This window comes from Knufia obscura (assembly GCF_036327395.1).
Source record: "Knufia obscura strain CCFEE 5817 isolate CBS 148926 chromosome Unknown scaffold_4, whole genome shotgun sequence".
NCBI lineage: Eukaryota > Fungi > Ascomycota > Eurotiomycetes > Chaetothyriales > Trichomeriaceae > Knufia > Knufia obscura.
The window spans coordinates 919781-935368 of record NW_027042690.1 but is presented as its reverse complement, the minus strand read 5'-3'; the positions used below and the strand labels follow the sequence as shown (position 1 = coordinate 935368).

Sequence of the window (15588 nt, the reverse complement as noted above, 5' to 3'; positions counted from 1 at the left end):
CTCCGACGTGTCCGAAGTGGTCGGCAGCTCAGGAACATACAGTAGCGGTCGCTGCGACCTGGACGGAGCGTTTCAGTTGGGCTGCGATTATGATGTACAGCAAACAGTTTTGGGAGGAATGCTCTTTCATTGAAGACAAGTCTGGAAAACAAGCTAGTGAATCTGATATACATGTTGCACCACCAATGTCGAATGGATGCATGAGCATCATGATGGGTAAAAAGCAGTGATGAAATGCATCCAGGCTCATTCCTCGCTCTCGCAAAGATGCTGTCGTCTCTCGCTCGTCACTCATGTCGCAATACTTCATACCTCATCATCGAACCCCATGCCTCCTCCCTGCCCTATCATTCCACCAGCCCACGTCTCATGAACGTCCGTCCCTTCCTCAATGACACGGACTCCAACCCCATCACCAACTCGTCGACCCATTATTCCCCACCGTAGGCCCCACAGCCGCCATCCTAGTATGCAAATCCGGCAAATCGCTCTTCACAACCGCAAACGGCTCAACCGTACTCCCCTTCCCCAACTTAACACCGGGATAAATCACCGCGCCCGCACCAACAATAACCTCACTCCCGATACTCACCGGCGCAGCACTACACAACCCGCCATCCGTGCCCTTCCTCCCCACAAGATCAACCTTAGGCTCATTCGTCAGAATCGTAACATCCGCGCCGATCCACGTCCTCGCTCCGATATCGACGCGCGCGCTATCGTCGATGCGCGTGTTCTCGCCGATGAAGACGTTGTCGTAGATTTTGATGTTATACCCGTATGTACATCTGAACCCCGGCTCGATGCGAACACCGGGACCAAGACTCCCCTCGTGACCCTTGAGCGACGCGACGAAACTGTGCGTGCTGTCTTTTGAGGGGTGGAACACCTTACTCAGCATGTTTTGGAGCTCGGGTTCTGAGACGCCGCTGCCTAGCTGACACGCGTTGTTATATCGCAATAACGCGTTCGCGCAGCGCTGACGCTCGTTCTTGAGGGTTGCGTCGAAGTAGTTGTAGGGGGCGCCGCGGAGCATTTTGGAGCGCTCGACGTCTTCCATTGTGAAGGTGCGGGAGGAGGATGTGGATGTGTTTTTTGGTTCGTAGAGGGAGGACGCGGTGACGGTTGAGTAGGGGGTTGCGGTTACGGCTGTGTTGGTGTTTGCGGTGGTTAGGGCGGGGGTTGCGGTGTTGGCTGTGTTGAGTCTGTGGGTTGGGGGGTAGGAGGAGGTTGTGTCGATTCGGGGTGGGTAGGGGGGTCGGGCGGGGTAGTCTTGTTGTTGAGGGGGTGGGTGGTACGTTGGTTGGTGTTGTGGAGGCTGTTGGGTTGGTTGTTGGGGTGGTGGTTGCTGCTGATGTGGAGGTTGTTGCTGGGCAGGTGGCTGCTGCCATTGAGGTGGAGGATGAGTCTGGTGTTGGGACTGTGGTGGTGCAGACGGTGCGCTTGGGCTAGGTCCCACGGAGTGTGCTTGCGTTGGTGGTCGAGACATTTCGCGTGAAGGCGTTGTTGAGTACTCGGGTCTTTGGTGATGTTGATAATGCTGTGGAGGAGGGTGAGCCTGCTGTTGTTGGTGCTGATGCTGTTGTGAATGTTCCGGTCGTGGGAGCTCAGAGACTGATGGAAGATTATCTGAAGGATATGGAGTTTGTGGTGGATGTCCAGATTGTGACACTGGGTGGTGAGCGTGTTGTGGCGGATGTTGTGGCCACTGAGGTTGATGTTGTTGCTGGCCAGAATATGACGGTCGTGAATCGGTTGGGTTGGACGAGTTGGGCACATATTGTGGACGTGACTGATCGTGGCCGTGGCCGCTGTCAGCCACATTTGGCCTTACTTGAGATGCTTCAGCACCAGATGGATTGGCCGAGACAGGCGTCATGGTATTCTCGTATGGACTTTGTTCATCATTCTCCTTCGATTGCAATAGAATTGGCTGCTTTTGTGGTGTCGGTTTTGCCCAGGTCGATGGACGTGTATGGTTGTAGCCTTGACACGCAAAGCCACCACGCACACAGTTGTTGCCTGGGAAAGCGGTCAGTGGTTCCTTCCGTATAGGGTAGAGGTACAGTGGTAACTTACAATGGGGTCGGCCCTCGTCACATTTCTTTTTGCGACTTCTACATGTTATGCAACCAGTCTTGGTGCGATTGCTGAAATTTCTCTTCCGTTTCTGACCGGCTTGCGGGCCTTGAGATTCGTCCTTGATGTCATCGAACCTCTCGTGATCGACCTCATTCGCCGAGCTTGCATAGTGATGCTCGCTTGACTGTCTCTCGAAAGCTTCTGCAAGCCTGCCTTCGGGTGTTGACGAGTGTGCGCCTGGAGGCCCACTGTAAGGCCGTTCGTAGCCGTACACATTGTCCTGCGCATTAGGAACGGTAGGGTAGTAACTGGAGTGAGGATGCTGGTCAGTCGTGGTGTCCAAAACATGCAACGCTCTGTCGGCCATATGCTGCTGCTGAGTCTCGATTTTCTTAGGCGGATTGTAATCGTATCGACGAGGCGAGGGGGGCCCCTGCTCCGAAAATATAGACCTTTGCCTCTTGTGTTGGGACGACCCATCGCCGTTCATGTTCCAGCTTTGGGAAACATTGTGACGACCAGTGGTTGCAGTACTATGTCTTGGAGAGACATCAGGACTCGTCGCACTGCTTTCTGGACGGCCGTTAGTTTTGTCCATTGACCTCCTGGTCTCATGCGTACCACGGCTTTGTGGAGGAGTGATGTTGACAGCGGTGAAGCCACAAGGCCCAGCCTCGGAATTACTACGACGATGCTCTGTGCTGCTAGAGCTAATGGAAGAAGGCATTGTTGCTACTGCCGAAGCCATCTCGACAGGTACAGAACCAAGCAGTAGCAGAGAATATCAAGTCAAGGTAAGACCTGACTGTGCCCTTGCGCAAGCGCCCACGTTCAGGAGATATGGTGACAACGAGGTCCGAGGCGCGCTGAGCAGATGTCGGATCCTAGCGCCTCGTACGTCAGAGAAGTGAGCTTCGCGATGTCTGATCGAAGCAAGAGTTGATTGTCTTCAGAGGCAGCGCTTATAGAGCGGCTAGAGAGCGTTGGAGAAGATTCAGCGGCTGCGGCTGTTTGAAATCGAGGTGCTGCAATTGCGTGCGGCTGTGGCTACAAGCGACAAGCGCGGCTATTACGAGGCAACCTGGTTGAAAGGATTTGACACGTTGAGATATGCCACGACGAGTCGCTGCGGTAGAGAAGAAAGTATGTGTTGCAACGATGAAGTTGCAGTCATACACAATAGACTACTGTACAGAGGACGGCACGCCCAAGGTGACTCTCGACACAGCACATGCAGGAAGGAACAGACGAGGGGAAGGCGAGAGAGCAACAAGCTCGAGACAAGAGGGTTGGGAGCACCAAAGAGGAACCCAAGCGAACGGGAGTGCGTCGACGGTCCGTGACGAGTGGCAAAGCGACTGTAAAGCAACAGCTCCATAAGCTCAACGTGTGGGAGGATGAACGCAGCTGTCGCGGGCATGTTTTTGGCTAGATTCACGGCTCGGCGGGCATGTGAGGGACTCTACTGGCTGCACTAACCGCAGCCGCGACACTTGTGAGCCAACGATGCATTAAGCGCTCCTCTAGCGCCCTAGTGCGGGATGAGGCAGATCGCTTACGCGGCAATGAACAGGCGCTCAGCATGTGCGGCAGCTGACTATGCGATGCACTTTTGCCATTCGTAATATGCTAGAATGTGTACTCCTTCCCTCGTGAATTATTTGGAAATCAAATCGGGTTAGATCGTCTGTTCAGCCAATCATACAGTTTGCATGGCTCGGCTGGAGCACGGGATCTGACGCCATTTTCCAAATAATTTACGAGGGAAGGAGTAAGTGTTCATGGGAAAGCAACGCTAGTCTCGCGACCACATGAAACTCAAGGGAAATGGAAGCACTGGGAGCAAGAAGGTTTCACAGCAGCAGGAAACGGCGGCGTCTAGGCCCAACTTGAGGCGAACGCGACAGCGGCTTCGCGGCTTCGCGGAAGACAAGCACGCAGTTTGAAGGGAAGTTTTCCCTTGTTCGTCGCTTGGGTGGGTCTGAAACTCGACAGGGATTGTGCCAGGCGCAACTGCCGAACATCATTCGACCTGGCAGTTCAAACCTTGACCAGTCGTCACAAGCAAACGGCGCTTGCCCCGTCATTTTGGGCTACTGCAGCTTTGTGGACTGCGAGTACAAATTTGAGACGTCTGACTCCGTACCGTGAGCTTCCCAATCTCTTCGCGCTTCCGCAACGCGCCTCTCGCCATCAGCGGCCAGTAAACCCGCCAGGACATCAAATCTTGGCTTATCAACCGTTTCACATTATATGCAGATGTTCGCGAGGATATCTGTCGTTAGCAAGCTGAGTTCAAGGGTAAGAGTGCATCTGAAGTTTTCCTCAGAAGCTGGCTCAATCACTGTACTTCATCCGACTGATCCTAGCTGCATGGTCTTATCGACTTCCGCCAAGACGACCGCTTAGCGGCGAGGGCGTCTCAAGCCAACGCTGTGCTTGGTCGTCGCTTGTGCAAGCGAGCCCGCCACTCTCTGGCCGAGATCTTGATTGGTCAAATTGCCTGTGATAGCGGCCCTCTGATCATCCTTTATGCTTTACTTAGCCGCCCAATCATCAAGATTGACGCCGCTTGGGTGCAGGCGTCTCCCGCCAGACTCCCACACGGCCTCCAGACAGAGCCAGTTTCTGCCACCATTGCGCCACTAGCTGCACTAGTCTTCACATCTTTTTGAAGCTCGCAAAGAGCATTTGCAGATCGCGTTGCTCTGCAATGCCTTACCATCTTTTCCATGCAGCTTACGGCAAGCAACATTGTTTATACGGGCACTGAACGCATCAGGAAGTCGGTCGTAACCAGCGAACAGCCCTACATTCCAAGAACTCTCAGTCCCCGCAGTGAAGGGATCGACAATCACCACGATATGAGCTTTCGATGGTGCCGCACTTCGCATCATCCGTAGCTACCTACTCCATGCCTAGCCCTGATACGTGTCTTTCAACAGCATGCAACTTGTCGCATGTTTGCCACCTGCCTTGCGTCACGAAACCATTGCACCTGATTGCACGAAGCATAGCTCTGCAAACACTGATCTTTGTGGTCAACTATGCTGCGTATAGCGAGAACCAATCATGTAACGGCGATATGGCGCGCGGTGTTGTTTCTAACGACGCAGCCATGAAATGCGGCATATAATGCTCGAGGTAAAGGAGCTCAAAGCAAGACTCACACTTCCATTGGCACCCTCGCAACGAGGCGCGTGCAGCTCTTGAAGCATACGACGCCTTACGGCTTTGAGCCATAAATGTACTGTATATGCCACGAATGAGCAGCAAGCCCAGTGCTTCAAAGTGACCCATCACATACCCCACTAGACGTTGGTCTTTGTCGTTCAAGGCGGAGACGTGATTCGCTCACGTTCTGTGCATGGCGTCAACTGTCTCAAGGCCGATGGAAGACGTCTTCTAGAACCTGGACGCCAGTGTCGAAGACCTTTTCCGCTGTCAGAGGAAGCATATATGCTCCCTTCGAGCACGCAATCTCGGTAATCGTCCTATAGCAACAATGCTTTTACCTTGGGTGTCGATTGTTCCCCTTGCGAGCAGGTGGGTCGACTTCCCGTAAAATAGCAATAGCAATGCACGAATGAGCAGGCCAACCGCAAGTGGAAGCATGAACACGAATACGACAGCAGCCAAGACTTATGGCAATGGATTCACTGGCAAAGGGTATCGCATGTTGTGCTTTGGCGAACCATCAATCAAGCCTACCAAAAGAATGTCGCAAGCTTCGGCAGTGCTCGCGAAGTACACCCAAATGCTCACCATCGAGGTGATCTTGCTTACCTTCGATCAACCTGACTCGCATTTTCATACCTCTTCCACTAGGCAATCTGCTATGTATACCCTTTCCAGCCGCGCCATCTGCGGTTGTCCAGGTCATCGTGAGGGCGCTTTGCATAACCTGCTCCTTTGCGACGGGTGTTTTCAGCATGGAAGGGACTACATCTGTACACCGGCGTGCTCTATCCTCTCTTTGCCTGCCATGAATTCTTATCGTCTTTCTAGCAACGCCAAGTGGACAACATAGTGCCACGTTCGAAGCGGAAAACCGATAATGCTTGCGACTTGATTCTCTTCGCTTAAAGAAATTCTCGCAAGCTCAGCACAACTGGAGTCTGCCGAGCATAAAAGCTGATAGGTGCAAAGGCTCCAGATTCCAATACTGACTTCTCCCAAAGTTTCGGATCGTACCAGGACATGGCGCCTAATATATTTGTGGGCTGTGCCGATGGAATGGTTCGAAGAAGCCATCTTAGAGTGGCTTCGAATTCGATTGACCTTTGCTTCGGGCTGTCAGTGGTTCATTTGTCCGTTTAGCAAGGCCCATCGACGAGAGGCGATGGAGGTGTGAACAAGTGCTGAAGACAGCGCTTTGTGCCGAGCTGGTTCTGGTCTGGCGAGACTGCATCCCTACATATCCGCTGGACGTCGGGTCTGCTTCCATCCTCAAGCATCGCCGGTTTTCCTCGACATATTGTTTCGACATCGAGGACGGAGTTGGGCATCTGATGACGCCAGTGAAGGATCATGGCCACTATCGCCGGGCTGCGACATGGGCTGAGGCTGGGAACCCATCAACCGGATAGTGTTGCCTGTATCTGGAGTGTTGCTGTCGTTGGACAGGGCTTTTCGTGGGATGTTGTGCATCGGTGGTGATTGCGATAGCGTTTGGCTGTGCGGAGCAGTGGCGGTGGTATTAGTGGTGGTGACTGGTGCAAGAATGTTGACGGCGACAGGATTTGATTTAAGTGCTTCCGTACTTGTGGCAGAATGCTTGGCCTTGGAGTTATGACAGCAACCTAGTGCTGTATGCCGCGCTTGCTGACCGTCGTCAGCGTAGTCCACGATGATTCGCAAGCAAGAGCAGGTCTGGCTTCGCACGACGTAGCAGTCTTTTTCAAGGAGGATATCGTCGCTGTAGGTATTCTTCGGCTTTTTTGAGCGGCACGTCAGAGCAGCTAGCCCCGATCTCTGCGTTGTCTTTTCAGATTCTGGTTGATCTAGCTCACAGTGTAAACAACCATTGAACTCGGGATGTTGATGGAAGGTGTCGATGATCTGTGGAATGTTGCTGTTGTGTAGTAGATTGGCTGCGCCAATGAGTCCCACGGGCTCTTCAGGCAGAATTGTGCAATGTTTGCGTACGTAGATGAATAAGCAGATCGTTTCGATAACAAGCATTCCCAGGATAGCCAACATTGTTGCTGCAGCATATGTGACGACGTGGAGTCTGTTCTCTGGTACTCGTAGGACGCCCTCTTGTTGAGCTGATATCGGCAAGTCCGGGAAGTAGTATTGGACGTTCATCATTGTATAGATAGCCGGTAGGATAACTTTCGCTGAATCTATAATCGTCGCTTCGCTCAATACAAGCTTCTTGGCTGTTATGTCTCTCGCCACAAGCTCCGCAACTCGATTCGGGGTGTTGATGTCAGCGCCGGAGCTAGGATTCAGAGTGCCTACCCCTATCATCGAATATGTGAATTGCTGATCAGAGAAGGCAGGGAGGTCGGCGGGTCCGTGTGAGGTTGCGATGAAGACGGGAACCTCGACTCGTCTCTGGGTAAAGCCAACAGTGCTGACGACGTCCAAAACTCCTGTCACGTTCCAGAATGCAGGGATACATGACACGATTGCCGAATGGTCAGGCTCACCACCTGCGTCTTGAGCGGTAGCGTAGAAGTAGAATAGTCGTATAGCACTAACAGATTCGTCACAGCTGTGCGTCTCGAAAGCACGTAAGTACGTATTCCAGGCAGAGCTGAAGCTGGCAGTGCCTGAGACAACGCAGCCACGATCATCGCCTGAGAATTTGATTTGCCCTGTGTCAGCGGTTGCTTGTTCGAAATATGTGATTGGAGAATCCACAATCGCACAATCGAGTGTTAACTGTGGCGAGCTTGTGTCAACCGTGATAGTGTAATTCTCCCTCGCCTCTGTCGGTGAGACACGTGGAAAGGAGTACGTACCATCAGTGCTTGAGGGATATGAGGCGCCATAAATCCATGAAGCTGACACTGCATCCATGACAGCCGCGTAATCGACAATGGACATATTTGCAGGCGGCATGTAAGATGAAAGCATATTGATGTTCATCGTCGTGGTATCGAGCTCCATACCTTCAGCGAATAAACGAGCTGCAAGAGGCACTAAAATGAGTGAAACCAGGAAAGACATCAGCATGCAAGTGCCAAGAAATCGATGGTTGTTTTTGAAGGCTTTGGACAAGGCTACTGGGGCGAAGTATGTACGATAGTCGAGGTATGCTGATCTTCCCAACTTGGTCGTACGTCCTTCAATGGCCTTGTATAATTCCATGTAAGGCGTCTCCACGATGAAAGACGTGATGACGCTGTCTCGGAACATGCGGTAGAAGGTGAAGATCAAGGTAGGTACTGACGTCCACAGTAATGGCTTAGCACGTTGAACAATGCCTTCGTAGCTGAGCATTGGCTCCGTGATGGTTTGCGTTCCGATCTTGACAAATCCTTCATTCTGCTTAGACAGGACCAGCAAGATCACAATACCAACCAGCAAACCAATCTCTGTGCTGAACAGTAGACTCAAAACCCACGAGCGGAGTGTGAGAGACCGCCATGCCTTTCTTTTCGTGCTTGGAGCTGATCGTTTTGTTGAATAATGGTTCGACATCTATGCAAACGAAGACACTATCGTCCGTGCTTGAATGCGGACTGAGGTGGCCCGCAGAAGCATATTTGAAGACTGTCAGTCAGATGGGCCTATAGCCTTGTCTAGAGTCCTCCGGGCTTACTCAGAGTCTCGCGTGGCACTGGCGAGGTCTCTTCGGCAGTGCATTTTAATGATTGGACGCCACCCACTCCTGACTGGTGCCAAGTATCGTGTTCGTCAAGCACCCTCCCACCAATCTTGGCATCGACACTCACTTTGTGGTTGATGCTAGGAGGCTTAGACTGCTGCGTACAATTCGTCCAATAGGAGGTGCTTTGATCAGCCAACCGGTCGGTAAAAGTGACCATTTCAGACGGGTTCTTGTTGGGGCCAGCATCTGCGGGAAATGTCAGATATGACTTGTAAACATAAGTAGAGCAATGGTGCAAGATCGAGAAGGGCTTCTCGCAGCAGATTGCCATAAGACAAAGACAACAAGCTCTGTTTCATCAAGCAACATAATGTTCTCCTCTCATTTTCGCAGTAGTATGCTGATATCAATCGTGTTGTCTCTGACTGACAGTGCGTTGTCTCAATCCGTGACTCTGCCAGACCCAACTCAATGTGTCGGCCCACCAATAACGATGAGCAGCTGCTCAGCCTTTTTCAGCATATACGACCGTTGTGCTGCAATCACTTCAGGTCAAGCATCTGCAGCGAGCTGCTATTGCGTACAGAGTGTTCGCGACAAGCTAGCAGGGTACGGGGACTTGCTTGTTTCTGTAGGACATGCTGATTTGTATATAGCTGTCATCAAGAATGGTGGAATTGCTTCGCCACTCCAGATGTAGATTCCTTGTTCACTGGGACCGATGGCCTCTATGTCGGCTGGTCGACAATATGCGAAGGTTTCCTCACATATGGCCCAACATCTTCGTCCGTCAACTCAGCGATTACAGTCCCGCCATCAGAAGAATGTCATGACGCATACTCGGCCTGCAGTAGCTTGTCGACTTCGATTACATATTGCTCGAAGCAATACGAAGCAGAGTCTGAATTATCGACATGCCTCTGCAACGAGCAGATGTTGTATCTTGGATCAAGGTGTGACATCGATGGCGACAGTTGCCTACTGACAACACGCGATCCGGCCCAGATCTACTCAAATGAGATATGTGGTAATGTCAGCATTAGCGCGGGAACCAGCAGGACCTCACTCAGCAGCGGTCGTATAACCAGTACTTTCGGGACTACAGAGCCAGGTAGCACATACACGCCACCAACGCCTTCTCCGACAGCTGTGTCAACTTCAGCTGCCTCGACTGGTTCTTCTAGTGGACATGCGTGCAAGACGCCGAGTGCGCGTTCCGAATTTGTACTGGCAGTAGTGCTGATGAGTGCTCTGTTTCTGGCGCAGTTCTGATCTGAAGGGCAACAGCCATCATGAGTGCAAGGACAAGGAATAAAGTAGGGAAAGAGACACGACACGGAGATGTGCGCAATGGAAGCAACAGGTGGCCGAAATATTGACGACTCACGAGTCACTAAGCACGAATTGGGTAAAACCTGAGATGCCCGACAAGTAAGCCCCAGTTCCGGAAATTTAGGTGATGCGGGCGCCCACCTTGCCCTACGATACAGACTCAGTTGTGCTTCTGCGCCTAACCTTCCAGACGGCTTGCCTAGGTAGGTAGTCAACCTGAGGCCGGTTACTCGTCAATACTAATTTCCGTCACCTGGTGCGTCGAGATCACCCAGTAACAAGTTCTGTCTGCTCGTCATTGGCTCAATCCTCCAGCATAGCTCTTCTCCAGATTGCTTGCAGACTATTTCGTTCATTTCTTCAAGAATCTTTGCATAATGCTCTCGTGTGCCATCATTGTATTCAGCTAGATCAGGAACAGTCCACTGATCATATAGTCTTCCATGAGTGTTTGGCACAACAAAGCGACCATGACATTTGATGAAGAGATAGCACAGATAGCAGAGGTACTTGCTTGTACCGATGATGCGAGGTAGGATCGTCTCAGGATTCACTTCGTCAGAATGTGCCTTTTGCAGATCATACTCAACCACGAGCTGGACCTCAGCATGGACGTGGCATGTCCTTGCCCAGGACTCATACGCTATCGATGTTGGTATGCTTGCATATGGTGGCAGGTAGATCAACTCGATGGCATTGAACATGTGCGGGTACGTCACTGCATACCTGATGAGGTCCATTGCAATCCTCCAGTAAGCACCGATCTTCTCAAGCTGCCGCAGACACTTCAGTGCTGCTCCAATTTGCGCGGTCGGTCGGAGCTCATCTAATCGTGCCGCGAAACCCCTGACGTCGCTGTTCTTACAGAACTCATAGGTGAATCTCACCAGAGGATGCAAATACAGGACGTGACTGCCGTCTGTGAAATTTTCGAATTTCTCATACCAATCCGCAAGACCCCTTAGCCGAGTTTCGACGTTCTTTCTCTGTGCCATCTCCTTTTTCTTTGGATAAACATGTTGCACTCTATGAATCACACTGTCGAAATCCTGCCAAAGCGGTTTCTTGTGACTGGCGGCCAAGTGTCGAGGCTTCTGCCATTTCTCGGAGCGTAGGCGGCCGAGTATTTTGAATTGATGCTGTTCGAGGATCCGATCGAAAAGTTCTCCTTCTGGCTCACCATCGTGCGATCCGACTTTGCTGGCACGTTTCAGAAGGTTGCAAACCTCCATCATGAACCGCCTAGTACGGCCATCCATGAGGTCTGCAGCAGCGACATGAATCTTGAGCTTACATTCCGGTTTCAGATGTTGTTCAAGGCAAACAGCTGCCACGCTCTGCGCGCCTTCCTGCGCAGCGGCTAGGAACGCGATGTCATCCGCGATGTGCTGCTCCACCACAAGAGGCAGACGCAATTTGTCGCTGCCTTCGTCTGCGAGCGGAAATACCTGCACATCGACTGGGACGGCGTTCGTGAGTTCTTCAAGCGCAACCAGATTTTTGCGAAAGTCATCTTCGGATATCCTTGACCATATTGTAGTGTTTTGTTGTGCGGTGCGTACAGACCGCCCAGGTGCGACGGGCATTGTTTTCCCCTACCTCACGGGTATGATATTCTCAACACGCCGCCGCATCACAAAGTTGTGTGCTATCATTTTCGACCGAGATTTGCTAGGCAGCCAAGTCGTGGAAATATCATGTGTGCACACGTTTCATCCTGACCGAATTAGTGCTTACCGACACCCATTCTCCTCGACATCATTCGTCCTTCTCTATTCACTCCTCAATCTGCTCTCGTCACAAACCCGAGAAATTCATCTGGTGAGATTCGCAATGTACAAAAGCAGCAATTTCTGTACAGGTATCGACAAGACGAGAGACAACACGATCGCAGGGCGCACAACGCCGATCCTGCAGCACCCCTGCTCGCCTGCAATCTCTTCCCCGCGAAGCCAATCGCCGCATTCGAAATTGGCATCGCTGATAAGCATTTTAGCACTGATTACGCAGCCTCGGCACCACTAACCTCCACTCAAGGCATGCCCATGCGCCAGAAGCATGGTGAGGCCAGCCACTGAGATAAGAGCTCAAGCAGCATTGAGAGCACGATGACGTTGAGGCATTACTCAGTCGCGACGAGCTCACACGACCTTGATCATGCTCATTCACCGTCGCACGTTGAGTTTGAGCCCGTTCTTACTACTTCTAGACCTCACTGTCGTGGACTGCTGTCATTAACCCCGCACAGTCTCACTAGGCACCAAACGTACTAACGCAAGTACTCAGCGTTTTTGGGACAGCAGCAACAACATGGACACAGCACGGCGTCGATCAAGTGTGCCAGGTCGGCGACACACCAATGCTGGTGAAGACGCCGATGCGCTGGCAGCCCTGGGCCATAAGCAGGAACTACAGCGCAACTTTAGCATGATTTCTATGTTGGGTCTGGCATTCGCCATCCTCAATACATGGACGGCTTTGTCAGCGTCGCTCAGCTTGGCACTGCCATCAGGTGGACCTAGCGCTGTCATCTGGGGTTTGATCACAGCTGGTATCTTCAATCTGTGCTTGGCTGCGTCAATGGCGGAGTTCCTCAGCGCATACCCAACGGCAGGAGGCCAATATCACTGGGCTGCAATCATCAGTTGGAAAGGATGGGCACCAGTATGCTAGCAAACCATTGCCAGTGAGCGTTAATGCTGATCGATATGTAGAGCATCTCATGGGCGACAGGATGGATCAATGTCTCTGGTTGGATCGCACTAACAGCCACAGGCGGTCTGCTAGGGAGTCAACTGATAATGGGTGTCATATCGCTGTACGACCCTTCCTTCGAGCCCCAGCGTTGGCAACAATTCCTGATCTACATCGGTTATACCCTGGCCGCCTTCTTCATCAACACCTTCATGACGAGACTCTTGCCTCTCATTACTCAAGCAGCATTTATCTGGTCACTTGCCGGTTTCGTCATTATCAGCATCACGGTACTCGCCTGCGCCTCGCCAGACTACCAGAGCGGTCAATTCGTGTATGGCGACTTCCTCAACGAGACAGGATGGCCAAACGGTCTGGCGTGGCTGCTCGGTCTGTTGCAAGGAGCCTTGAGCTTAACGGGCTTCGATGCCTGCGCACATATGATCGAGGAGATACCCGAACCCCATTTGCGAGGGCCAAAGATTGTGATTTACTGTATCGTGATCGGTATGGTCACGGGCTGGATTTTCCTGTCCGTGTTGCTCTTCGTCCTGACAGACGTTGATACGGTCAACTCCTCCGCAGCAGGACCTCTCCTCGAAGTTCTTTACCAAGCAACCAACAATCGAGCTGGAGCAACCTGTCTACTGATGTTCCCTCTGATCTGCCTGCTCTTTGCCACGATTGGCATCATGTCAACAAGCAGTCGCATGACCTGGGCATTCGCTCGAGACGGCGGTCTGCCTTTCTCCAGGATCTTCGCCAAGGTACATCCCAGGCTCGACACACCCGTCAATGCGCTACTCCTGACAACAGTCCTGGTCATCATCTTCGGCTGCATCTTCCTCGGTTCCTCAAGCGCATTCAACGCCATCGTTTCGGCATCCGTCGTTGCCCTCGGCATCTCATACGCCATCCCACCAGCGATCAACGTCCTTCGAGGCCGCAAAATGCTGCCCGAGACACGAGCTTTCAAGCTGCCGAACTGGCTAGGCTGGACATGCAATGTTGTGAGTACTCTCTCCCAGCTCTTCAAAGCAACACGACTAACACCCACAGGTCGGAGTCCTCTACACAATCCTAACCACCATCCTCTTCGTTTTCCCACCCGAACTCCCCGTAACAGGCAACAACATGAACTACTGCATCGTCGCATTCGCCATCATCCTCATCATCTCCCTGATTCAATGGTTCATCGACGGCCGCAAGAACTACACCGGTCCCAAACTCGACATGGACGCAATGATGAACGGCGAGGTCGAGGGGTTAGCCGTAAGCAATACGCACGACTCAAATCCCCAGCCCAGCAACGGCTCGGGAAACGGTCATACGAAACCAACAGAGAAGGACAAACTCGCAGCTTAGCATTCATGTACCCTTCCATAGCTTCGAACCATCCATTACACCCCAAACATCACATCACATCACACCTCACCCACCCACACCGGATCCCCCCTCCTCCGGAACACAGCAATATACTTCCTCCCCCCATTCCTACTAACCTTCTTCCCCTCCTCCGTCTCCTCACTCATAACCCTCACACACACATCCCCCTCCAACTCCTCCTCCCCAACCCGTTCCCACAACTCCCTCCCATCCCCACTCTCCTCCCCCTCAAAGTGCCTCACCATCCACAAATGCAGCTCCTCCACATCCGTAATCGTGTAGACTTTGCCGCCTTGTCGGGTCACAAATGCGTACTCGGCGTTTAATTGCGCGCTTACGATCCGCGCCTTGTGTTTGCGCTGTTTGAAGTGGGGGTCGGGGAAGCAGAGGAAGATGTGGGAGAGTTGGGAGGGGCGAAAGTAGTTTGGGAGGAATTTCATGGTGTTGGTGCGGTGGGCAGAGATGTTGTGGTAGAGGGGTGGGGTGTTGGCGGTGTTTGTTGATGGTGGGTGTGGGTTTTGGGAGCGAAGAGCGGCGATGCGGTTGATTACGTAGTCTGTTACTTGGGAGCGGAGTTCCATGCCTAGGAGCTGTGTTAGCTTCATGGCCCACATGATAGCTGCGAGGAGTCCTGGTATGGGCTGGAGGTAGTCGTGATGAGGTACTGGCTCACTCATCTTGACATACCTATCATAAGCGTCGTAGGAAACAGCGGGCTAAGCGCGACAACAAGACCGCCGAAACCGCAGCCTATATCTGCTATCTCGACCTGCCGTGTCATTGTGGGTGGATTGCTCGGTGTGCCTTCGGCTTCTGTGCTCTGTGCTTTAAAGGCTGGGAAATGTGTTGACCAGTCCATGTGTTGTGGACTCGCGGGGCTATGTAGATGCACTGTTAGACCTTCGATCTCCACAATATGAGGTATCTGGAGGCTGTGAGATACGTACTATACCAGCGCATGATCTGAGAACGGGTTTGCATGAGCTCGCTGTCGGTAGAATTTCTTCTTTGGCATTTGGATCTGGCCATTTTGTTCTGCTTGGGCTTTTCGGTAGTCTTCGCGCTTTTGGCGTTTGCGTGCTGGACCTGTCATTGTTGCAGTTCTGGACGTGCTAAGAGGCGTATATGAAGGCGAGCTAGGTATTGATGCGGAGGACCAGTTGAGTTGAGCATCGTAGAAGATATTCAATGTGATGATCAAGTTGGATTGGACAGCCAATCAAATTTGTGTTCGAGTTGCGAGAACCAAACACGCTCGCGATCGGCTCCACTTTTCTTGAACTGCCATGTTCAGCTACAGTGTATCTGTA

The 15588-nt window shown here is 52.2% G+C and overlaps 5 protein-coding genes across 5 annotated transcripts; 1 reads left to right on the top strand and 4 right to left on the bottom strand.

Annotated features, from left to right (window-relative positions):
- Nucleotides 1–412: 412 nt before the first annotated feature.
- PMZ80_004294 (uncharacterized protein) lies at nucleotides 413–2680 on the bottom strand (the record flags this gene model as incomplete). The annotated part of the gene is made up of 2 exons (XM_064872719.1): nucleotides 413–2022; nucleotides 2080–2680. 2 exons carry the CDS (start codon nucleotides 2678–2680, stop codon nucleotides 413–415), a joined length of 2211 nt encoding a protein of 736 aa, XP_064731377.1.
- A 3851-nt stretch (nucleotides 2681–6531) lies between these two features.
- On the bottom strand, nucleotides 6532–8736 carry PMZ80_004293 (uncharacterized protein; the record flags this gene model as incomplete). Its single annotated transcript, XM_064872718.1, has 1 exon — nucleotides 6532–8736. The coding sequence occupies one exon, from the start codon at nucleotides 8734–8736 to the stop codon at nucleotides 6532–6534; it is 2205 nt and encodes a 734-aa protein (XP_064731376.1).
- Nucleotides 8737–10437: 1701 nt separating this feature from the next.
- Nucleotides 10438–11784, bottom strand: PMZ80_004292 (uncharacterized protein; the record flags this gene model as incomplete). Its single annotated transcript, XM_064872717.1, has 1 exon — nucleotides 10438–11784. One exon carries the CDS (start codon nucleotides 11782–11784, stop codon nucleotides 10438–10440), a length of 1347 nt encoding a protein of 448 aa, XP_064731375.1.
- Nucleotides 11785–12508: 724 nt separating this feature from the next.
- Nucleotides 12509–14257, top strand: PMZ80_004291 (uncharacterized protein; the record flags this gene model as incomplete). Its single annotated transcript, XM_064872716.1, has 3 exons — nucleotides 12509–12862; nucleotides 12913–13902; nucleotides 13952–14257. The coding sequence occupies 3 exons, from the start codon at nucleotides 12509–12511 to the stop codon at nucleotides 14255–14257; spliced, it is 1650 nt and encodes a 549-aa protein (XP_064731374.1).
- A 59-nt stretch (nucleotides 14258–14316) lies between these two features.
- TRM8_2 (tRNA (guanine-N(7)-)-methyltransferase (tRNA(m7G46)-methyltransferase)) lies at nucleotides 14317–15371 on the bottom strand (the record flags this gene model as incomplete). Its single annotated transcript, XM_064872715.1, has 3 exons — nucleotides 14317–14861; nucleotides 14966–15203; nucleotides 15231–15371. 3 exons carry the CDS (start codon nucleotides 15369–15371, stop codon nucleotides 14317–14319), a joined length of 924 nt encoding a protein of 307 aa, XP_064731373.1.
- Nucleotides 15372–15588: the final 217 nt, after the last annotated feature.